Genomic DNA, 18,579 nt, shown 5'->3' with positions numbered 1-18,579 from the left:
GAATATTATTCAAGCATAAAACAGAAAGAAGCACTCACACTCGCTACAGTGCAGATCACACAAGGCCACGCAGTAAGTGGTCCATTTATGAGTATATGGAATGTCCAGAACAGGCAAGTCCACAGAGACAGAGAGTGGGTTCATGGTTGCCAGGGGCTGGGAGGAAGAGAAAATGGGGAGGTGACAGCCAAGGGGCATGAGATATTTTTGGACAGGTAATGAAAATGTTCTAAAATTGATTGTAGTAATGATTACACAACTCAGTAAATACACTAAAAACCAATGACTTGTACTTTTTATTTATTTTTCCCCCTAATCTGCCATCTTGAATCTCTGACTTGTATTCTTTAAATGGTATATGAATGTGAATTATATTTTAGTTAAACTGTTACCCCTTAAAAAATGAACTAGTGAAAAAAACCACCCTATAACTTTTGTCCTTTCTCCTAGAACAAATGTACAAGTTCACATATAATTGTACAATGTCTAGACTTTAATCAAGTTGAAAATAGCTAATTTGAACCAGGTGTATTTTCTACTTACATCACATTGTGAAAAAGACAAAGCTGAGGGACAGAAATCAGGTCTGTGGCTGCCAGTAGCTGGGGGAGGGTTTGAGGACAAGGACATGAAGGAAATACTTGGGTGGTGGAAATACTCCATGTCTTGGTTGTGTTGGTGGTTACGCAACTGTGTACAATTGTACAACTGCCATTTGCAACAACGTGAATGGATCTTGAGAGTATCATGCTAAGCAAAATAAGTCAGACAGAGAAAGTCAAGAATATTTTTACTTCACTCTTATTTAGGCTATAAAACTGAAAGTAACAAACGAACAAGACAAACAAAGAAACAAAAACTCACAGAAACAGACAACAGTATAGTGGTTGGTTACCAGAGGGCACGAGGGGAGAGGGTCCATTTCTTTCTCCCACTCAGAACACTGTGGGAGAGGCAAGCTCTGCTGAGGAGCTGGAGGCTGGGTCATAGTAACAGCCACACCACTCCTGGTCCCTGGTCCCTTGCCCGTGGCAGCACTGCACCCCTCAGCCTGGCCACTCTCCAGGCTTCAGGCCCCCGGACACCGACCCCACTGGCAGCAAGCAGAGCCTTCCAATTCCAGAGCAAAGTTATCAGAACATGAAACAAAAATATGGTCGTTATCGGAGGTAGAGGATTTAGAAGTGGTTCTTCCTCATAGACAGAGAACAAATTGTGGTTCCTAGATGGGAGGAGGTTGGGGGCTGGGTGAAAAAGGGGTAAGGATTAAGAAGTACAAATCGGCAGTTACAAAACAGTCACGGGGATGTAAAGAACAGCACAGGGAATATAGTCCATATTGTGATAACTGTGTCTGATTTGGGGGTACTAGATGTCTAACCACTGCTCTGTACACCTGAAACTAATATACTATTAAGTGTCAACTGTAATTGAAAATTTAAAAACAATTCTTTTAAGGTGTTCTTAATCAGAATAAAGCTTGTACTTGGGAAGTCGGCCTCACTCCTGAGCACACAGCATCTGGTTGTCCAGGTGCCTCCTAGATAGAAAAGGACCAGCTCACCAGCTTACCTTTCCTCTCCCGCAAGCTGGACAACACGTGAGCAGCATCTAAAAGACCACGAAGCTAACATTCAGGCAGAGTGTGAGCAAATCCTCCATACCAAACCAGGACACTGGGAATCTTTGGTGAGATTCACCCCGGGTCCGGTTATGCCACCAGATGGGACAAGGCCCACAAGCTACACCTCCTGAAGCTTTCTTGCCTATCTGGGTCCCAGGCTGGACCTCAACACACGGCTACTGAACACTTCTTACGTTTGGTTTGACATCACATTTTGGCTCCAATTTTGCATCCTGAGAACACTTAAACGTTTCTGCAGGTTCATTTTGTACAACTTGAAAGACCTTATATCTTCCTGCTTGCCACAAGCATATCTTTCTTTCCTGCTCACCCAATAAACAGCTGTGCCCTACTGGGATAGATTTTCCAAACAAAACACCTGGGACAGCAGTTTCCCAAAATATGCCCTCAGTGGCGATTCCCCAAGCACAGATCTGTAAGAAGTATGTGACAGCATGTGTGTGTGTGTGTGTGTGTGTGTGTGTGTGTGTGTTAAGTTATTATGTGTCTTTTGCAAATTTTTGTTGTTGTTGTTGTTGGGGAATATTGGGTAACAGTGTTTTTCTAGGACCCATCAGCTCCATGTCAAGTCATTGCTTTCAGTCTAGTTGTGGAGGGCACAGCTCATTGGTCCATGCGGGAATCAAACTGGTTACCTTGGTGTTATGAGCACTGCATTCTAACCATTGAACCAACTGGCCACACAAATTTTTTTTGACCTTGGGGATTCTGGCTGTGAATTTGATGTACAATTGTGGTTCAAAACTTTGCTTTGTGACCACATCAGTTGTAACAGTGGGTTGTATTAGGTGTAGGTATTATTGTTAAAATACAGGCACTGTTTCCAGACACAGAATACGAATCACGAGTTAGGATGGACATTAGATGTCATGATGATGACATAGCAAAGGTCTGTAGTCCTAGATCTGGTGAAGAATTAGAACAGACCCAGGGATGGGCCATGGGACACATGGCTTCTGCCATGTTAGAAAAATACTTTGACTCCAGGCCTTCAAATACCCACATGGCGTCTGTGCTCAATCCCATTCACACAAAGTTTGCTCCCTGGACACTGAACCTCTGGAAAGAAAGGTCTCCCCTACAGCAAGCACACTGAGGTTTGCTTGGGAACATAACACAGTGAGTACGGGGTGAACCAGGCTCCTTGGGAGAAGCCTTTGTGTCGTTTACTAAAGACAGATTTCTATCCTTCGTAACACGTGTCCATATTCAACGGCTTGCGGCTTGAGCTTTGTTTTGGCAACCACCATGCCGGAAATTGCTCACATTTTGTTTATCTTCTTTCAGGTCTGAGGAACAGAAAGTAGGCTCTGTTTTGAGGAGGTGGAAGTTAAATATACATTTATTCATTTACTGTGACTTGTTCAGGACCACATTTTACAGGATGCCTTGTTTCATTTATCGTTGTTTCTGGAAAGATCTATCACAATAGTTTTAGTTTGCATATAGACTACTTTTTCCTAAGCTTTTTGTTTTTTCAAATTTGTATTAATTTTATTGGATATGTAATTTTATTACATAGGTCTGAAGGGTACAATTCTGTAATACACCATCTATATACTGCATTGTGTGCTCACCACCCAGAGCCAGTTCTCTTTCCAATACCTTATGCTTGACCTCCTTTACGCTCTCCTGCCTCCCTCCTCCCCCCTTATCTTCTGGTAACCACTAAACTATTGTCTGTGTCTAAACTATGTACCTTGTTCATTTGTTGCTTTCAGTTTTATATACGAGTGAAATCATAAGATTTTCGACTTTTTTCTGTCTGACTTATTAATTTATAATCTCAAGATCCATCCATGTTGTCACAAATGGCAGTATTTCTTCTTTTCTTATGGCAGAGTAATATTCCATTGTGTATATATACCACATCTTCTTTATCCAATCATCTATCCAAGGACACTTTGGTTGTTTCCATGTCTTGGCCACTGTGAATAATGCTGCAATGAACATAGGGTTACATATATCTTTATGGATAAATGTTTTCAGATTTTTTTGGTAGATACCCAGAGTGGCTGTACCAGTTTACGTTTCCACCAGTACTGTATTTGTTCCTTTTTCTCCATAACCTCTCCAACACATATTGCCTTGTTAGTAATAGCAATTCTCACAGGTGTGAGGTGGTAACTCATTGTGGTTTTGATTTGCATTTCTGTAACAAATAGTGAAGTTGAACATTTTTTCATATATCGATTGGCCATTTGTTTGTCTTCTTGGGAGAAGTGTCTCCTCAAGTCCTCTGCACTTTTTTTTTTTTAATTTTTTTATTGGGGAATATTGGGGAATGGTGTGTTTTTCCATGGCCCATCAACTCCAAGTCAAGTCGTTGTCCTTCAGTCTAGTTGTGGAGGGTGCAGCTCAGATCCAAGTCGATTTGCCATTTTTAATCTTAGTTGCAGGGGACGCAGCCCACCATCCAATGCAGGAATTGAACAGGCACCCTTGTTGTTGAGAGCTCATGCTCTAACCAGCCGAGCCATCCGGCCACCCCTCCTTCAATTCCTTTTAATAATATCTTGTACTTTTCATTGTATAGGTCCTTCATATCTTTTGTTAAGTTTATTCCTAAGTATTCTATTCATTTAGTTGCAATTGCAAAAGGAATTATTCTTTTTCTGAAATTTTATTGTTAGTTTATAGGAATGTAGTGGATTTTTGTACATTGATTTTGTATACTGCAGCTTTACTGTATTTGTTTGTTTCTAAGAATTGTTTGGTGGAATCTTTATGGTTTTTTATATTAAAAAAATCATGTCATCTGAGAAAAGTGACAATTACACTACTTCATTCCCAATTTGGATGCCTTTTATTTATTTCTCTTGCCTGATTGCTCTAGCTAGAACTTCCAATACTATGCTGCTAGACTAGTTTTTAATTGGCTTATTTTGAAAAATTCTGACTTTAATTCAAGTGTATGCCAATACCTTCCAAAGTAAGGTAACATCAGAGACAGTCTTGACCAGCTGGCTTAGAGAAATTTCTAGAGCATTCACATTAAAAGATTCCTTATCATGAAGTTCTTTCATGTAAATCTAACCAAAAATTGCCACATTATTCTTTGTACATTTTCATTATGTAGTGTTAACAAGCTTAGTTGCAAACAAATAAAATACTTAAACTATTTGTTTAAAAAATACTGTGGGACAGGGAAAAATAATTAGGTGAAACATAGAACGGAGGATTTGGGGTGTGGTGAAACTATTCTGTATGATCCTACAACAGTGGGTATGTGTCATTATATATTTGTACATCACCAAGAGTGAACCCTAATGTAAACCATGGACTCTGGGCAATAAAGATGTATCACTGTACGTTTGTCCGTTGTCTGTTATGTCAGTAGTGGGGGGGCTGTGTGTGTCAGGGGCGGGGGCTACATGGGAACTCTAGGCTTTCTGTTCAATTTTGCTATCAGCTAAAACTGCTCTGAAAAATAGTCTATTTTTTAAACACCATACACCTAATGTACCTGAATTGTATTGCATGTAAATTAAAGCTCAATTCATGACTTTTAAAAAAGATACATTTTTCTGGATAATTAAATAACTTTTGAATAAGCCTGGCAAGAGACACCACTCAAATCTCTCTAGAGAAAGGACCTGCCATTCAGCTGCAAGAAATGCAGTCCCCTGAGCACTTCCAGCTGTCACCGCCTCCCGGATCCAGCCCCATTGTGATCACAGCAAGGTTTCTGCCCAACGCGGGATTCCTTCATGAGTCATCGTCACTACCGATTTCCATTGTCTTCTCTGGCACTCAGTCAGGTCTGGATTGTAGTCAGTGTTTCTTTCTACCCAGTCCTGCTTCCTTCCTTTCCATTTGTGAATCATCTTCTCTCAATAATTCTCTTAACACTTCTCAGCACCCTCTTCCTAGACAACACAAGTGTGAAGCAATGATCCCGAAAGGACACATGGCCATCTGCTATTTCCCAAGGTTCAGATAATTTTTTTCTTAACTTCAGGTGACCTGGCAGAGAGGGAGGTAGGGAGATAAACACCCAGCCCTCCATCACCTTTTCAGTGCTTTCCATGTGCTAAACCCAACTGGGAGCCGGAGATGGGGGTGGGAAGGGACCTTTATGGCATCAATTAATGTCTTCATCTCAGGAGGTGGAGCAGCGTGGACAGTGCATCTGAAGGGACAAAGTATCTGGATACTCAATGAGCCAAACATCAGCCTGAGAGACATTAATGTAATGCTAGCTGTTGTAACAGATAAATCCCAAAGTTCCAGTGGCTTAATACAAAAGAAGTTGACTTCTTGCCCACATGAAGTGTAAAAAAGGTGCTTTCTGTTTGTGAGGAAGCTCTTCTCCAAGCAGTGACTCGTGGACCCAGGCTTTTTCCCTACTCTGTCTCAACCATTCATCAACGGGCTCATCCAAGGAAGAGGAAAGGTAATGAAGGATCATTTTTAGGATCTTTTTGTGGGCTAGATATGGAAGTGGAGTACATAGCTTCCTCTCAGAACTCATTGACTAGAACTGAACCAACCTACAGCAAAGGTGTCCAAGAAACAGTTGAATAGCTAGCAGTGTGTGCCTAAGACAAAAAGGTAACAGTTTGGGTGAATGGCTAGCCAGTCTCTGCATAGGCAGCAAACAAATTATTACCAAATATAAAAAATTTTGAATATAAAAAGTGTTATAGTAAGATTTATAAAGGGAGTTCAGGGAGTTATAAGATTATATAACAGAGATCTTGGTTAATTGGTTAATGGGAGAGGGGTGAAGGAAGGGGTCCCTGAAGCAGTGACATTTAAGGCAAATACTAAGGATGAACAAGGGTTGGAACTGGCTAGGAGGAGAGGAAAGGGGTTCAGGGAGCAGGGATCAGCAGTGGGTAATAGCTGGGAACCAGGAAGAAGCAGCCAATTTAGCTACAGTTGAGTCCCCATTTTTATAGCTTTGCTTGCCCTTCTAAAGGAAAGGATATGGTTTGAGTTTGGTTCTCAAAACACCATCTAAACAAAAATGGTAAATGGCAGCAGCCTCAGTTCTTGTTTCTGGGTCAGCATCCATCAAAGCCAACCTGGATTTTGTTTGTTTGTTTGTTTTTAGGATCATAAAGGGGAAAGGGTATCTTGAAAGGATAAAGTATTTTATCTTAAGAAGAAAACATTTCATTATATTCAGAATCAAAATACTGACCCAGGTGGACAATGCTGAACAGACACTTTCTCTGATACCCAGTAAGCAAATCTTCCTCCTTCTGATGGGTGAGATGGGGGGGGAGGGACGAGGACAAACTCTTTGAAAACCTTCAACAAATATTTGTTGAATAAATAAATGAGCAAATAAAAAAATATTCTCTAATCTCACTCAGATCGGTCAATTTCTTCACACTTGAATGTTTTAGAACATTAATGAGTGATGGTTTTTCAACTTTAAAATTTCATATCTTCCTGAAAGGTTGACAATGGAGGGTTTTGCTCAAATTTGAGGGAGCATCCTTATAAATTTTATTGTTGGTGTATTTAAATATTGTTTAATCTAAAATGAAATCTTTCTAGGAAGAAGACTTAAGCTTGTTCTGGAATCTTCTGTTCTGTTAGCTCTGTTTCTTCACGTGTTCATTCTTTTCTGTTGTTGTGGAGTTTGAGATGTCCCTTTCATGGTACGGATTTTGGTCACATGCCCAATGATTCTTAGTTACCTGCTCACCTTTGTGTTTGAAAATTCCAGTTCTCCTGCCCCTCCTATTTGCTATAATTTGACTCAGGAAAGGAGTGCTGTCAACTTGACATTTTATATCCACTGATTTACCCTCACGGCAAATTATACCACTAAATCTACTTACTACATGGGCCAGAAGAGAGAGTAAATCTAACTCAGCTAGCTCCTGTGTTTCTTTCTAAGTAATCACCTTGATAAATGCCCCCCAAAACTTCCTCCGATTTTTTAAATCCACTCACAATACACTTGGAGTTTCCTAGAACTGCCCCAGCTTCTGAGTTTGTGGTTTTCTCTGGTTTTATTTCTCAACTATCCTGGTTTTGTCTGACTCAAATAAATACTTCCAATTTATATTTATAACACAGTGGAGGGAAGGAAAGGGCAGAGACCAGCTAATGAAGCAAATGGGGTAAAATGTTAGCAACTGGTGAATCTGAGTATAGATCGTAAGGGGCGTTCTTTGTACTCTTCTTATGCAAATCACTTTTCTTTACATTTGAAATTATTTTCCAATACTAACGTGTTTTAAGAAGCTGGCTATTAAGACAATCTCAAGTTCCTTACTTGTCACTAATTCCCCAGGCCACACTTAGGCAACTGACCCACTCATGCCCCTGAAAATGGCCCTTATAAAACCACCTGTGATTCTGATGATTCAAAATCCGGTAAATGTTTTCACTTCTCATCTAACAACTCCCAGCGGTATCGGACACCATCGACTGCTACTTCCTTTTTGAAACAGATTCCTTAGGATTTTGTTTCCTAGTCCTGTGCAGCTGCTCCCGCGCAGACTTTTGTGCAACCTGGCCTCCCACACAACCGTTACTTCTTGGACCCTTGATCTTAGACCCTCTTTTCTTGCCACCTCTTTACTTGTTCTTCTAAAAGATCTCACCCTTGCCCAAAATGTCCATTAGATAAATACACCAACGACTCTCAAATTTCTATCCCAGCCAAAGAGTTTGCAGAGCCCCAGAGTCACCTCAGCATTCTCACTGGGTCCCTTCAAAGGCACCTGGAAATTCCACACGTCCCGAAGTGACTTATGCTCTTTTAGGGTCCCCCAAATCCATAAATGTGTCCACCATCTATTCAGTCGCATGAGCCGAAAGTCTTGGCTTCTCCAGCTCGACCATACTCAAATCCTTGCCAACGCCTATTCCTTTCATCATTTAGCTCTTGTCTGCATTCGTTGCCTCTCCATGTTCAAAACCTTCAGTTCCTCCCAAACTTCCCACTACCTCTCATCTGGGTCCATAGGCCTCCTTATCTCCACTCTTTGCCTCCTGCCAGAGGTCTAGCTCCTTTTCTTATTTTATTTTATTTTTTATTTTTATTGGGCAATAATGGGGAACTGTGTTTTTCCATGACTAAATTTTTATTGGGGAACAGTGTCTTTTTCTAGGACCCATCAGCTCCATGTCAAATCATTGTTGTTTTTTTAAATCTAGTTATGGGGGGTACAGCTCAGCTCCAGGTCAATTCGTCGTTTTCAATCAAGTTGTGGAGGGCGCAGCTCACTGGCCCATGTGGGAATTGAACCGGCGACCTTGGTGTTCTGAGCGCTGTGCTCTAACCGCTAGGCAGCCCCAGAGGTCTAGTGCTAACAAGCTAATGTGACCACTTATCTCCTTAATACTCCATCGCCCTCAGGATAAAGCTTTGGGTTGGCGTCCATGAGCTTGCATGGTCTGACCCTCTCATCCCCATCTGCACTATGCTAGCCACTCTCCTACGTCTGGCCCTTTGTACATGCTCTCTTTCCCAGCTGAAACTCACTTCCCCCAATCCTTTCTTTACCTGATTCACTTCAGACCTTAAATGCTATCGTTCCATGACCCAACTGATGCAATAAAAACAACTTCCACATATTGAATCAAGTGTCAGTCACTGTGCTATTAAACCCATTGGCTGACTTCATATTCCCCATGAGCTACAAAGTTTGTTTCAGTTTTACAATTGAAGTCCCTAAGCCCAGAGACGTGAGTACACTTGCCCAAGGATGTACAGCTTAGCTAGCAACGGCAAGACTAGGGCTGGAACTCTAAAATGCATGTTCTGTATGAGCCAGCAATCCCACTTCTGGGTACATATCCAAAACAATTAAAATCCCAAAAAGATATCCCCACTCCCATGTTCATGGAAGCATAATTCACAATAGCCAAGACATGGAAACAACCTAAATGTCCATCAATAGATGAATGGATAAAGCAACAAAGAAAATGTGGTATTATCCACATGACGGAATGTTTATGGCCTTAAAAAAGAAGGAAACCCCACCATATGCAACAGCATGAGTGAAACTTGAAGACATTATGCTCAGTGAAATAAGCCAGACACAGAAAACAAATACTGCGATTCCACTAATATAGCCGAGTTCACCAAAGCGGAACGTACAGTAATCGTTGGAGAGGCCAAACGGAAGGGGAGGGAGAGTGTGTGTAATGGGTGCAGTTTCAGTTAGGCAAGATGAATAAGTCGTAGGGCTCCATTGCACAACAGCATGCCTATAATTAACGTGCCGCACTGTGCACTGAAATTTTCGTAAAGTAGATCTCACATTAAGTGTCCTTAGCATACTTTTTTTAAAAAGAAACATACCCTGCAGTCTCATCTCTACTCCTCCCTCACTGGGCTTCTCCCAACACACACACTCACATGAGAAGCTGTGTCTGGATTCACATCCCAGTCCTGCTTACAATTCCACAATCCCTGATCCCAAGCCTTGGAAGCCAGACATGTTTTGGAATCCACAATTTGCAATGGGAATGGAAATGTGCATAGCCTATTGTGAGATAAAATATATATGTTGGTCTCTGCCCCGGGTTCCTGACACAGGCCTCCTAAACCTTCCATGATCCAACTGATGCAATAATAACAACTTCCACATATGGAATCAAGTGTCAGGCACTGTGCTATTAAATCCATTGGCTGACTTAACATTACCAAAAGCCCATAAATTCCTCAGTAAGAGGAACACAAGGAGCATCTTTTGGTCTAATGAGGCAACTCTGTGTGGCCCGTGGATGATCCCTGGATGGGTCCTGTCACCAGAAAGACCCAGCCATGATTAGAAGCTGGGAATTTTCAGCTCCCAGCATGTCCCCATCCTCCAGAGAGGGGAGAGAGCTGGAAATGGAGTTAATAAGGAAGCCTCCATAAAACCCTGATAGAAGGAGGTTCAGAGAGCTTCCAGCTTGGTGAACACATCCACACCGGGAGGGTAATGCTCCCAACTCCACAGGAGCACAAGTTCCTGCACTTGAGACCCTCCCGTATCTCTGGGTGATCATCCGTCCCCTTCCTCATCTCCTTTAATACACTGGTAGGCTCAAGGCAGTGTTTTCCCAATTCTGTGAGGTGCTCTAGCAAATTAATTAACCCAAGGAGAGAGTGGCTGGAACCTCCAATCTGTAGCTGGTTAGTCAGAAGCACAGTTGATAAACGACTTCAACTGGCCTCTGAAGAGGGGCCAGCAGTCTTGTGGGACTGAGCCCTTCACCTGTGGGATCTGATGCTATCACCAGGTAAATGGTGTCAGGATTGAGTTGAATTCTTAGACATGCAGCTGGTGTCTAAGAATTGCCTGTTGGCGTGAGGGAAAACATCCACATATTTGGTGATGAGACGTGTCAGAAGCCAAGTGTTTTGTGTGGGTAGTAAAGGAGACTCGCATGAGAGAAACTCACAATAAGGAATAACTGGGTTTTTCCCCGACTGGAAAAAGAAACCAAGAGCTTTTGCTTCACACATATGTTACTGTCACCAGGGGCTTCTGGGACACCCCCAGTAATCAAGCATACTAATGCCCTTGCTTTATGAGTACTCGGGCTGAAGAATAAACAAAGACCGTAAACACATCTACACGGGTTCAGTTTGGACTGCCAAAAGAGTTGTGGAAATTTACTTGTTTGGGGATTTTAGAGTTGTGGGTGCAGGATTATGAAGCTGTGATTGTCTTTACAATGCCCCAACTTTGTATAGTTGCCTTTGTAACTTTGTAACTCCCATTTTGGCAAGGGTATATTTATAACACCACAGCTATGTCATTGTAACCCGTCTCCTGTGAACTGTTGTTTCCTTGTAACATGCCCATGTGTCATTATAGAATTCCATCTGTATATTGGGTGTCACTAGTTGATGGTTCCACCTTTCTATTGTTCTGTTTTTGTTACACCTCCTTGATGCCCCATTCTATTTCCACCACGTACTGTCTCTGTTGCTGGCCTTGTCTATCAGCTTTTAACACTCCCCTCTGTTGTATCACTGTGTTGTTGTAACATCATTTCTGTCTGAGTGTTCTCCTAATAACAGTTGAAGTGTATTGAGTGCTTATCAAGAGCCAGGCTTGAATATGTATTAAATGTATCAACTCCTGTAACCCTCCATAATAATATGCTGGGCTGTCATAGCAAAGTACCACAAACGGGTCCTTAAACAGCAGAAATTTATTCTCTCACAGTTCTGGAGACTAGAAGTCCAAAACCAAGGTGTTGGCAGGGTTGGTTCTTTCTGAGGGATGTGAGGGAAGGATCTGTCTGCTCTCAGCCTGACTTGCAGATGGCCGTCTTCATATTTACATGGCATTCTCCGTGTGTGTGTGTGTGTGTGTGTGTGTGTGTCTCCAAATGTCCCCTTTTACAAGGGTACCAGTCATTTTAGATCAGGGCTCAGCCCAATGACTTCCTTTTAACTTAATTACCTCTTTAAAGACCCTTGTCTCCAAATATGGTCACATTCTGAGGTCCTGGGGGTTAGGAATTGGGGAAGAGGGCACAATTCAACCTCAACTTTTATGTATTCTATGGGGTCTCTTAGAAGTGACTGGGGTTCCAGGCAGTCAACTCTAGAACTTATACTGTCAACCACTCTACCTATAATTGTCTGTATGACTTGGGCTAACATCCAGGAATCTCAGTTCTCTTGCTCATAAAATAGGAATAAAATTAGAATAGTACCTTCCTAATGGAGTCCTTCCAAAGCAATTAGTGTCTGGGACCAATAAGCATTAATAAATGTCAGCTGTGGTTATTGTCGCTATTGTAGAATTCCAACTGCATACCTTGAGTCTTGGTAACATCCTACAAGATTTGCGGCTCAAGCATCCTTGCTGTGGGATAACCACACACCCAACATAACCCAGAAAGTAGGACAGTCTCTCAGATCCCAAAGCCACAAGGAAAAATACCAACAGCCTTGAAGACCTGCTTCCTTGGGGACCTGTCTTCAAGGTTATTTGGCAGCATGGAACTGAACCCACCCCAGAAGGAAATTCATAGGAGGACCCTCAAGTTTCCCATGGCCCCCAAGGGGAGATACTAGATGTACCCCGTGGAAGAATGTCCTTCCAAGATTCATGTCCTTCCTGGAACCTCACATTATGACCTTATTTGGAAGCAGGTCTCTGCAGATATAATTAAATTAAGATGTAGTCATACTGGAGTAGTGTGGGCCCTACATCCAATATGACTTGTGTCCTTATGTGAAGAGAAGGAAAACAAAGACAGAGACAAACAGAGGGAAGATGGCCATGTGAAGATGGATGCAGAGATGGAGTAACACAGCTGTAAAACAAGGAACACCAAAGATGGTGGGTAAACACTGAAAGCTGGACGAGGCAAGGAAGGATTCTTTCCTAGAGGCTTTGGAGGGAGCATGGCCCAGCCGACACCTTGATTTTGGACTTCTGGACTCCAGAACTAGGGAACAATATACGTCTGTTATTTTAAGCCACCCAGTTTGTGACATTCTGTTAGGGCAGCCCTAGGAAACTAATAGGGTTTCCCAGTAGGCATAGGGTATCCTATGTCACCAGGAAGAGACAAGTAGGAAACTTAGGCCCCTCCTCTCTCTCTCTCTAGGGCTCTACAGTCTCACCTGTGCATTCCTGTGCATCTTCCTCTCCTTCTCTGTACTCCAGGCCCTTTCATTCTTCTCTCTCTGCACTTGGGGCCCTTTCATGCTTCTCTCTCAGGTACAGTTTCTGATTCCTGACCTGCCCACTTTCTGCAGATATCTGATTGGCCCAGCTTGAATCATGCATTCACCCTGGCCCAATCGTCTGTGCCAGATGAGAGGCATCACCTGGTGCCAAGGGTGCTATTCAAAATAGGCAACAACCAATGTAGCCAGATGCTGACTAATCAGATTTGACGCTGGCCCCTGGACCAACAATTCTGGGTGTGCACCAAGTGTTAAGGCTTTGGATGCTGGGTCGCAAAGGCCATCCTAGGGGTCCAGAGGAACCCTCCAGGAATGGGGACCGGGAGTAACAGGTACTTGCCAACCGGTATGGAACTGGTTTAATGTAATTTAATGACTGTCATGGTCATATTCATGAGTGTCACCTCAACATCAGTTGTGCCCACTCAGGAAGGTCAAATCCCTTGAGAAGGGGTAGAGATGGGTCAGGCAGATGGCATTTACCACCTCTTCCACATCTTCACTGCCATCCCACACCCTCCTGTCTGGCCACTGGAGGCCACTCTCCCACCTCTGCCTCACTCACCCCCATCTCTTCTCTTAAAGTCTATCAAGGTCACCTGCTCCAGAGACTTCTCTGTCCACCCCAATCCCTTTTGTCCCAGGTCTGTAGGGAGAACCAAAGTTTAGCTGGTTTATATGGTCCAGTGGGCGTAAGACCTACATGGTGGTGAAAATTATGGGGTTGGGGGAACTGGCCAGGTGTGGAGAGAAAGAGGGATGCTGGAAACACGTGTGCTGGCACGTGTTTAACAAGCAGCTCTCAGAGGGGGACATGACATTGTGTGTTTATTATCAATTTTACGGGCATAAGTGATTGTGAAGCACACCATTTACAAATAAAATAGGAATACTCTTCATTGTAAATTCTATATAGTCAGTTGATTCTTACAGAATGCCTTACTGTTTCCTGCTCTTGTTCTCATAGCCAACCTATGGGTGCAAGTGACAAGTGAATGTAGGTTGATATTTTCCTTTAAAGACTAAGATAAAATGGAATGACAAAGTCCACACTTCACCTGCCTGGCTGAGAGCAACTTCCTTGCTAAATCAGATCATGGTTTGAAAACACTAAACGATGACTTCCTTGATTTTTATGTGTGACATTCACAATGTAACAGGCACAAATAAGACACACTTTTAAGTCTAATCTACAGGCTTAACCTCATTTCCCCCAGCACTTTATAAGTCTAGATAATCAACGGAAAATAAAGCAAGCCCTAACTTACAGCATTTGCTGATTTTAAGTTTCCCGTGTGATGTCACTGAACAGAGTTGGCCAGTGATATCCTGCAGAACTACCTTATATAGTATTTCCACCACACATTTGCAATAGATGGAAAAACCTCAAGAGCATAGATAAACTGGAAATAATAAAATCCTTAAAGCATAGGGTGGCTGTGAGTCTCAAAAAACTCACACTGTCTGGCATCCAGTAAACGCTCAATACACGGTAGTGATGAAGTTTATAAACATTTTATTATCCAGTACCACATACCATATCACACTCTTCCCCATGCCCCAGTCACACTGAGTCACAGACAATCACATTTAGTGTCAAGCCTGACTATTAGATGTCAGCTTAGCAAAGACAGATTTGGGTCTGTCTTGTTCACAGCTGTGTCCCCAACACCTAAAACAGTGCCTGACACATAGTCGGTGATCAATAGAAGTTGCATGAGTGAATGATGCTCACACAACAAGGAGTTCTGCAGACCTCCCAATAGCGAGCCCTTCGAATCCCATTGGGGGGTAGGAGTGAGTCTTTATAGCTCACATATTAACATAAATAAGGATTTTTTTTTTCAGTCTGCTTTGCTTGATGATGTTTTTCTATCCCTAAACAGGATCTAACTCAATAAATATAAGTTGACTTATAATAAAAAGTGCACTATCTGAGCTCAGGCTCATAATAAATACCAAGGGTTTGGTTAAAGTGGAAATGGTAGTGGGACCTAGGAATCCTCCAGGAGGAGTTCAGCAGCTGGGAACCCTGCCCAGCCTGGTGAGGTAGAGAAGCTGGGATCCATCACCACAGCTCCCAACTAGGCAAGGCAGGGTTCAGTCTCCCTCCAGGAGGTGGCAACCAGGCTGCACCTCATGAGGGCTGTGGGGAGGGGAGTGCAGCGGGGACCTTGGTGGCCACTCGATAGAGGCCCAAGACCGTGGCACCTTGTGCAAGCTGCCAGGCCAGGCGTGCCGCTGCCTCTGCGCTCAGGCGAACACCCAGGCGCTGGCCAGCACCCAGATGCATCAGGCCACCCCGGAAACCAGCCACTGAGTCACGGGCTTCCGAGGACAGAGGAGGCAGGTTCAAGGTCAGGGCCAGAGCTTCGGCCCCTGCACCCAGTGGCTGTAGGTGCAGGGCAATGGAGACCCAGCCAGAGCCAGCACTGGCCACAACGCGTCGCAGTTCCAAGTGCAAGAAGACATAGTAGATGCCAGCCTCATCTACTACCAGCTCTCGTGTGCGTTCATCATAACTCACACCGGGTGCCAGGAACACGCCTTTCAGGCCTGGGTTGCTGTACCAGTGCAGGAGCCCTTCGGTCAGCAGTGCTAAGGGAGGAAGAGGGGGACGCTAAGCATGGCTGTGGGCAGGGACACAGCCCTACGAAGTGGGTGGCAGGACTGAGGAAAGGGTAAGGGGCCTCTGAGGGAGGCAAGAGGTTCCCAGAGGGCGGTGGGGCTGGGGGATGGAAGGGAGGAAGAAACTCAGAGTGAGGGGTGGGGGTGGAGAGTGAAAGATTTTTAGGAACAGACAACAAGCAGGAAGAGAAGGAACTGTGATGCAAAAGAGGATGAGGGAAGGGAACAGGAGACTTTCGGAGATAGAAGGAAGGGGTTTAGAGAGGGAGGTGAAGGAAATGGGGGAGATAGGAGGAAGGGGGGATGGGGGTGGGGGTGAGGGAGAGTGGGCAGGGGTTTCAGGAAGGGTGAGGAGAAGAAGAGAAGAAAGAAAAGGGGTGGGGAGGAGAGTCTAGAAGAGGGAGGGGAGGAGGGTCTAAGGAAGGAGGGAAGGGAAGCGAATGGGAAGGAGGGTCCAGACCTCCTAGAGCCTAGAGGGAGAGACCAGACCAGGCTGGGATCTGAGGATCCAGCCCCAGCTCTGAGAGGGCAGGCTTTAGGTGGGCACAGGTGGGGGTCAGCTGAGAAGGCACCTAGAGGTCAGAAAGAGGGACAGCTTTCAGAGAGGGGAAGGGAAGAGGGTCAGATTGAGTCAAGGACCCCTCTGGCTCCCCAGACCCCTCCTCCTTATTGTCCTCCTCCCAGGGAGACGGGGAAGGCGCAGGACACTCACCATCTCGGGCCACCAGCTGTGCGAACACGCCAACGCCCTGCGGAGGAAAGGCAGAAAGTGGGTAGAGGTTCTCCCTCCCGCAGCCCTCTGAAAAGTGGGAGTCTGTGCGGGCCTTGAGCTCCGCTTCCCCCTGCTCCAAAAGAATACACTAAAACACACGCACACCCGAAGTTGGGGTCTCAATCTGACCCAACCGGTGCGGTCTGCAAAAGGACAGCACCCGCAGGATTCAGTACGGAAAAGAAGCGAGATCGCTCCAGCGGTCCTTGAAACAGGGAGGTATTGGGAGAGAAAGCGGGACACCCCGAGGGTACGGGAGAAAGTCGAGGTTTTCCGGGAGCTGGAAAAGGAAGTGGGGGTCCCCTAAATGGTTTGGCATAAAGAAGTGTCCCTCTGGGTCCGCGATGGTCTGGGGCGCTGAATGCAGACAGGCTCATACTGGGGGAGGAGATGAGGAGTACCCCCGAAGTCCCGGATAAAGAACGGGTGCCTTCAGGAGTCCGAGAGGGACGGACCGTCGGCCCGGGGTGTAGAAGGGGTCGCGTTGGGGGTGCGGGTGAAGAAGGAGACCCAGAGCGGGGTAGGGGTCTCCCCCCGGGGCCCAAGCCGGGGCGCAACTCACCTGCGGGGAGTCGCCGAGGCCGGCGCGGGCGTCCGGCGGGAGCTCGGGGACCTCTGGGAGTCTCGAGCTGGGCGAGGGGTTGGGGCCGGGCGAGGCGGGGCACTGGGTCAAAACCCAGGCGCGGACCGCGCAGACGGCGCAGACCGAGGCGAGCAGCAGCAGCGCGGCGCTCAGTGCCCAGGGCAGCAGGTGACAGGCGTGGCGCGGGGGCGCGGGCGGCCGCGGGGCCTCGGGGTCCGGAACGGCGTCCGAGGAAGAGGGCATGGCCGGCGACTAGCGGCTACAGCTAGGGCCCAGGGCTCCGCGCTTTATACGGAATCCGGAAGCCCCCCCCTCCCCCCGCTTTCCGGGGCGGAGTGGGTTAGGGACCTTGGCGCCCCGCCCCAGTCCCCATAGGGCCAAACTTTCCCTAACTTTCTTTTCTCGGGATTTCTTTTCTCTCCTTCGCCCTTCAGCCTCGGCCCCACCTGTTTCTTCTTTCTCTCTCTGCCTCTCTGGGTGCCTCTTTGTATCTCTCCTTTTCTCTGTGTGTCTCTCGCTCTTTGAACATGTCCCTGTTGATTGTCTCTGAATTGGATCGCAAGGGATTCTTTGGTCCCTCTTTTTTTCCGTGTCTCTCTCTGTCTCTGACTGTCGCTGTCTGTCTCTAATTTTCTCTGTCTCTGTGGCTCTCACTTTCTGAGTCTCTGTGTCTCTTTGTCTCTTTCCCCTCCTTCCTGTCACGCCCACCAAGGCACCCTCAGGGATCCGCTAAAGCCAGCACTTCTGCAAAGGGTTCAGAGGACAGTCAGGCCTCAGCCCCTTTCTCTTCTGGAACATAAACCCCCCAGTGGAGCCCTGAGTGCCATGCTCAGCCCTTCCCCCACCCTCCCTCACCTTCCCCAGGATCACTGGGCCTTCCCTGGCCTGCCCCCACCCACCCACCTAGACCTGCTTCCTGTCAGGAGCCCCCCCATGGACCCTACAAACAGAAGGCTGGAGAATCCAGGTAGAGAAATTCCCCTTGTAGGAAAAGGACACTTGAGTGAGGCAGAGGAAATTCAAATTTCCCATTCACTCAGGCGGGGGCGGGAGGAGAAGCAGACTAGCAGTTAAACTTGGCCAAAAAGAGGAAGCAACCCCGGATTGAAAGATGGGAACAAAAGCCCTGGGCTGCACTAGAAGCCTTGCTCTGCCCAGACAACCAGGGTAGACATGCCAACCCCCTGACCCACTCCAGGCCTCACTTTCCCTATGTAAAGTGGGAGATTGGATGGCGCCATTAGTTTCAGGCTTCCGCCAGCAGTCGGGGAATTTTAGTATCCGATGCCTGCCATGTGCTTGATCTTGCACTGGGCCTGGGTGGGGAATTACGG

The 18,579-nt window shown here is 45.6% G+C and overlaps 1 protein-coding gene and 1 long non-coding RNA gene across 2 annotated transcripts in view; both read right to left on the bottom strand.

Moving 5' to 3' along the window:
• LOC141572677 (uncharacterized) overlaps positions 1 to 13,285 on the bottom strand; it is a 67,915-nt gene extending 54,630 nt beyond the window's left edge. The window contains exon 1 of the long non-coding RNA XR_012498033.1: positions 13,197 to 13,285. This is a non-coding gene — a long non-coding RNA (uncharacterized LOC141572677). The remainder of the gene's footprint in view (positions 1 to 13,196) is intronic.
• Positions 13,286 to 14,761: 1,476 nt separating this feature from the next.
• Positions 14,762 to 17,555, bottom strand: TNFSF9 (TNF superfamily member 9). Its single transcript, XM_019710753.2, has 3 exons — positions 17,225 to 17,555; positions 16,603 to 16,639; positions 14,762 to 15,860 (listed from the first exon to the last, which is right to left on the bottom strand). The coding sequence occupies exons 1-3, from the start codon at positions 17,486 to 17,488 to the stop codon at positions 15,400 to 15,402; spliced, it is 762 nt and encodes a 253-aa protein (XP_019566312.1). The 5' UTR covers positions 17,489 to 17,555; the 3' UTR covers positions 14,762 to 15,399.
• Positions 17,556 to 18,579: the final 1,024 nt, after the last annotated feature.

Source organism: Rhinolophus sinicus, linkage group LG07 (assembly GCF_036562045.2).
Source record: "Rhinolophus sinicus isolate RSC01 linkage group LG07, ASM3656204v1, whole genome shotgun sequence".
NCBI classification, from domain to species: domain Eukaryota; kingdom Metazoa; phylum Chordata; class Mammalia; order Chiroptera; family Rhinolophidae; genus Rhinolophus; species Rhinolophus sinicus.
Note: the sequence above shows the minus strand (reverse complement) of the source record. Positions and strands in the feature narration are given on the sequence as shown.

Excerpts from the sequence above, each read along its gene's own strand:
- TNFSF9 (XM_019710753.2), bottom strand. The coding sequence starts at position 17,488 with ATGCCCTCTTCCTCGGACGCCGTTCCGGACCCCGAGGCCCCGCGGCCG. Across the intron at positions 16,640-17,224 it reads GCCTCGGCGACTCCCCGCAG|GGCGTTGGCGTGTTCGCACA; the intron begins GTGAGTTGCGCC and ends TTTCCTCCGCAG. Across the intron at positions 15,861-16,602 it reads ACAGCTGGTGGCCCGAGATG|CACTGCTGACCGAAGGGCTC; the intron begins GTGAGTGTCCTG and ends TTCCTCCCTTAG.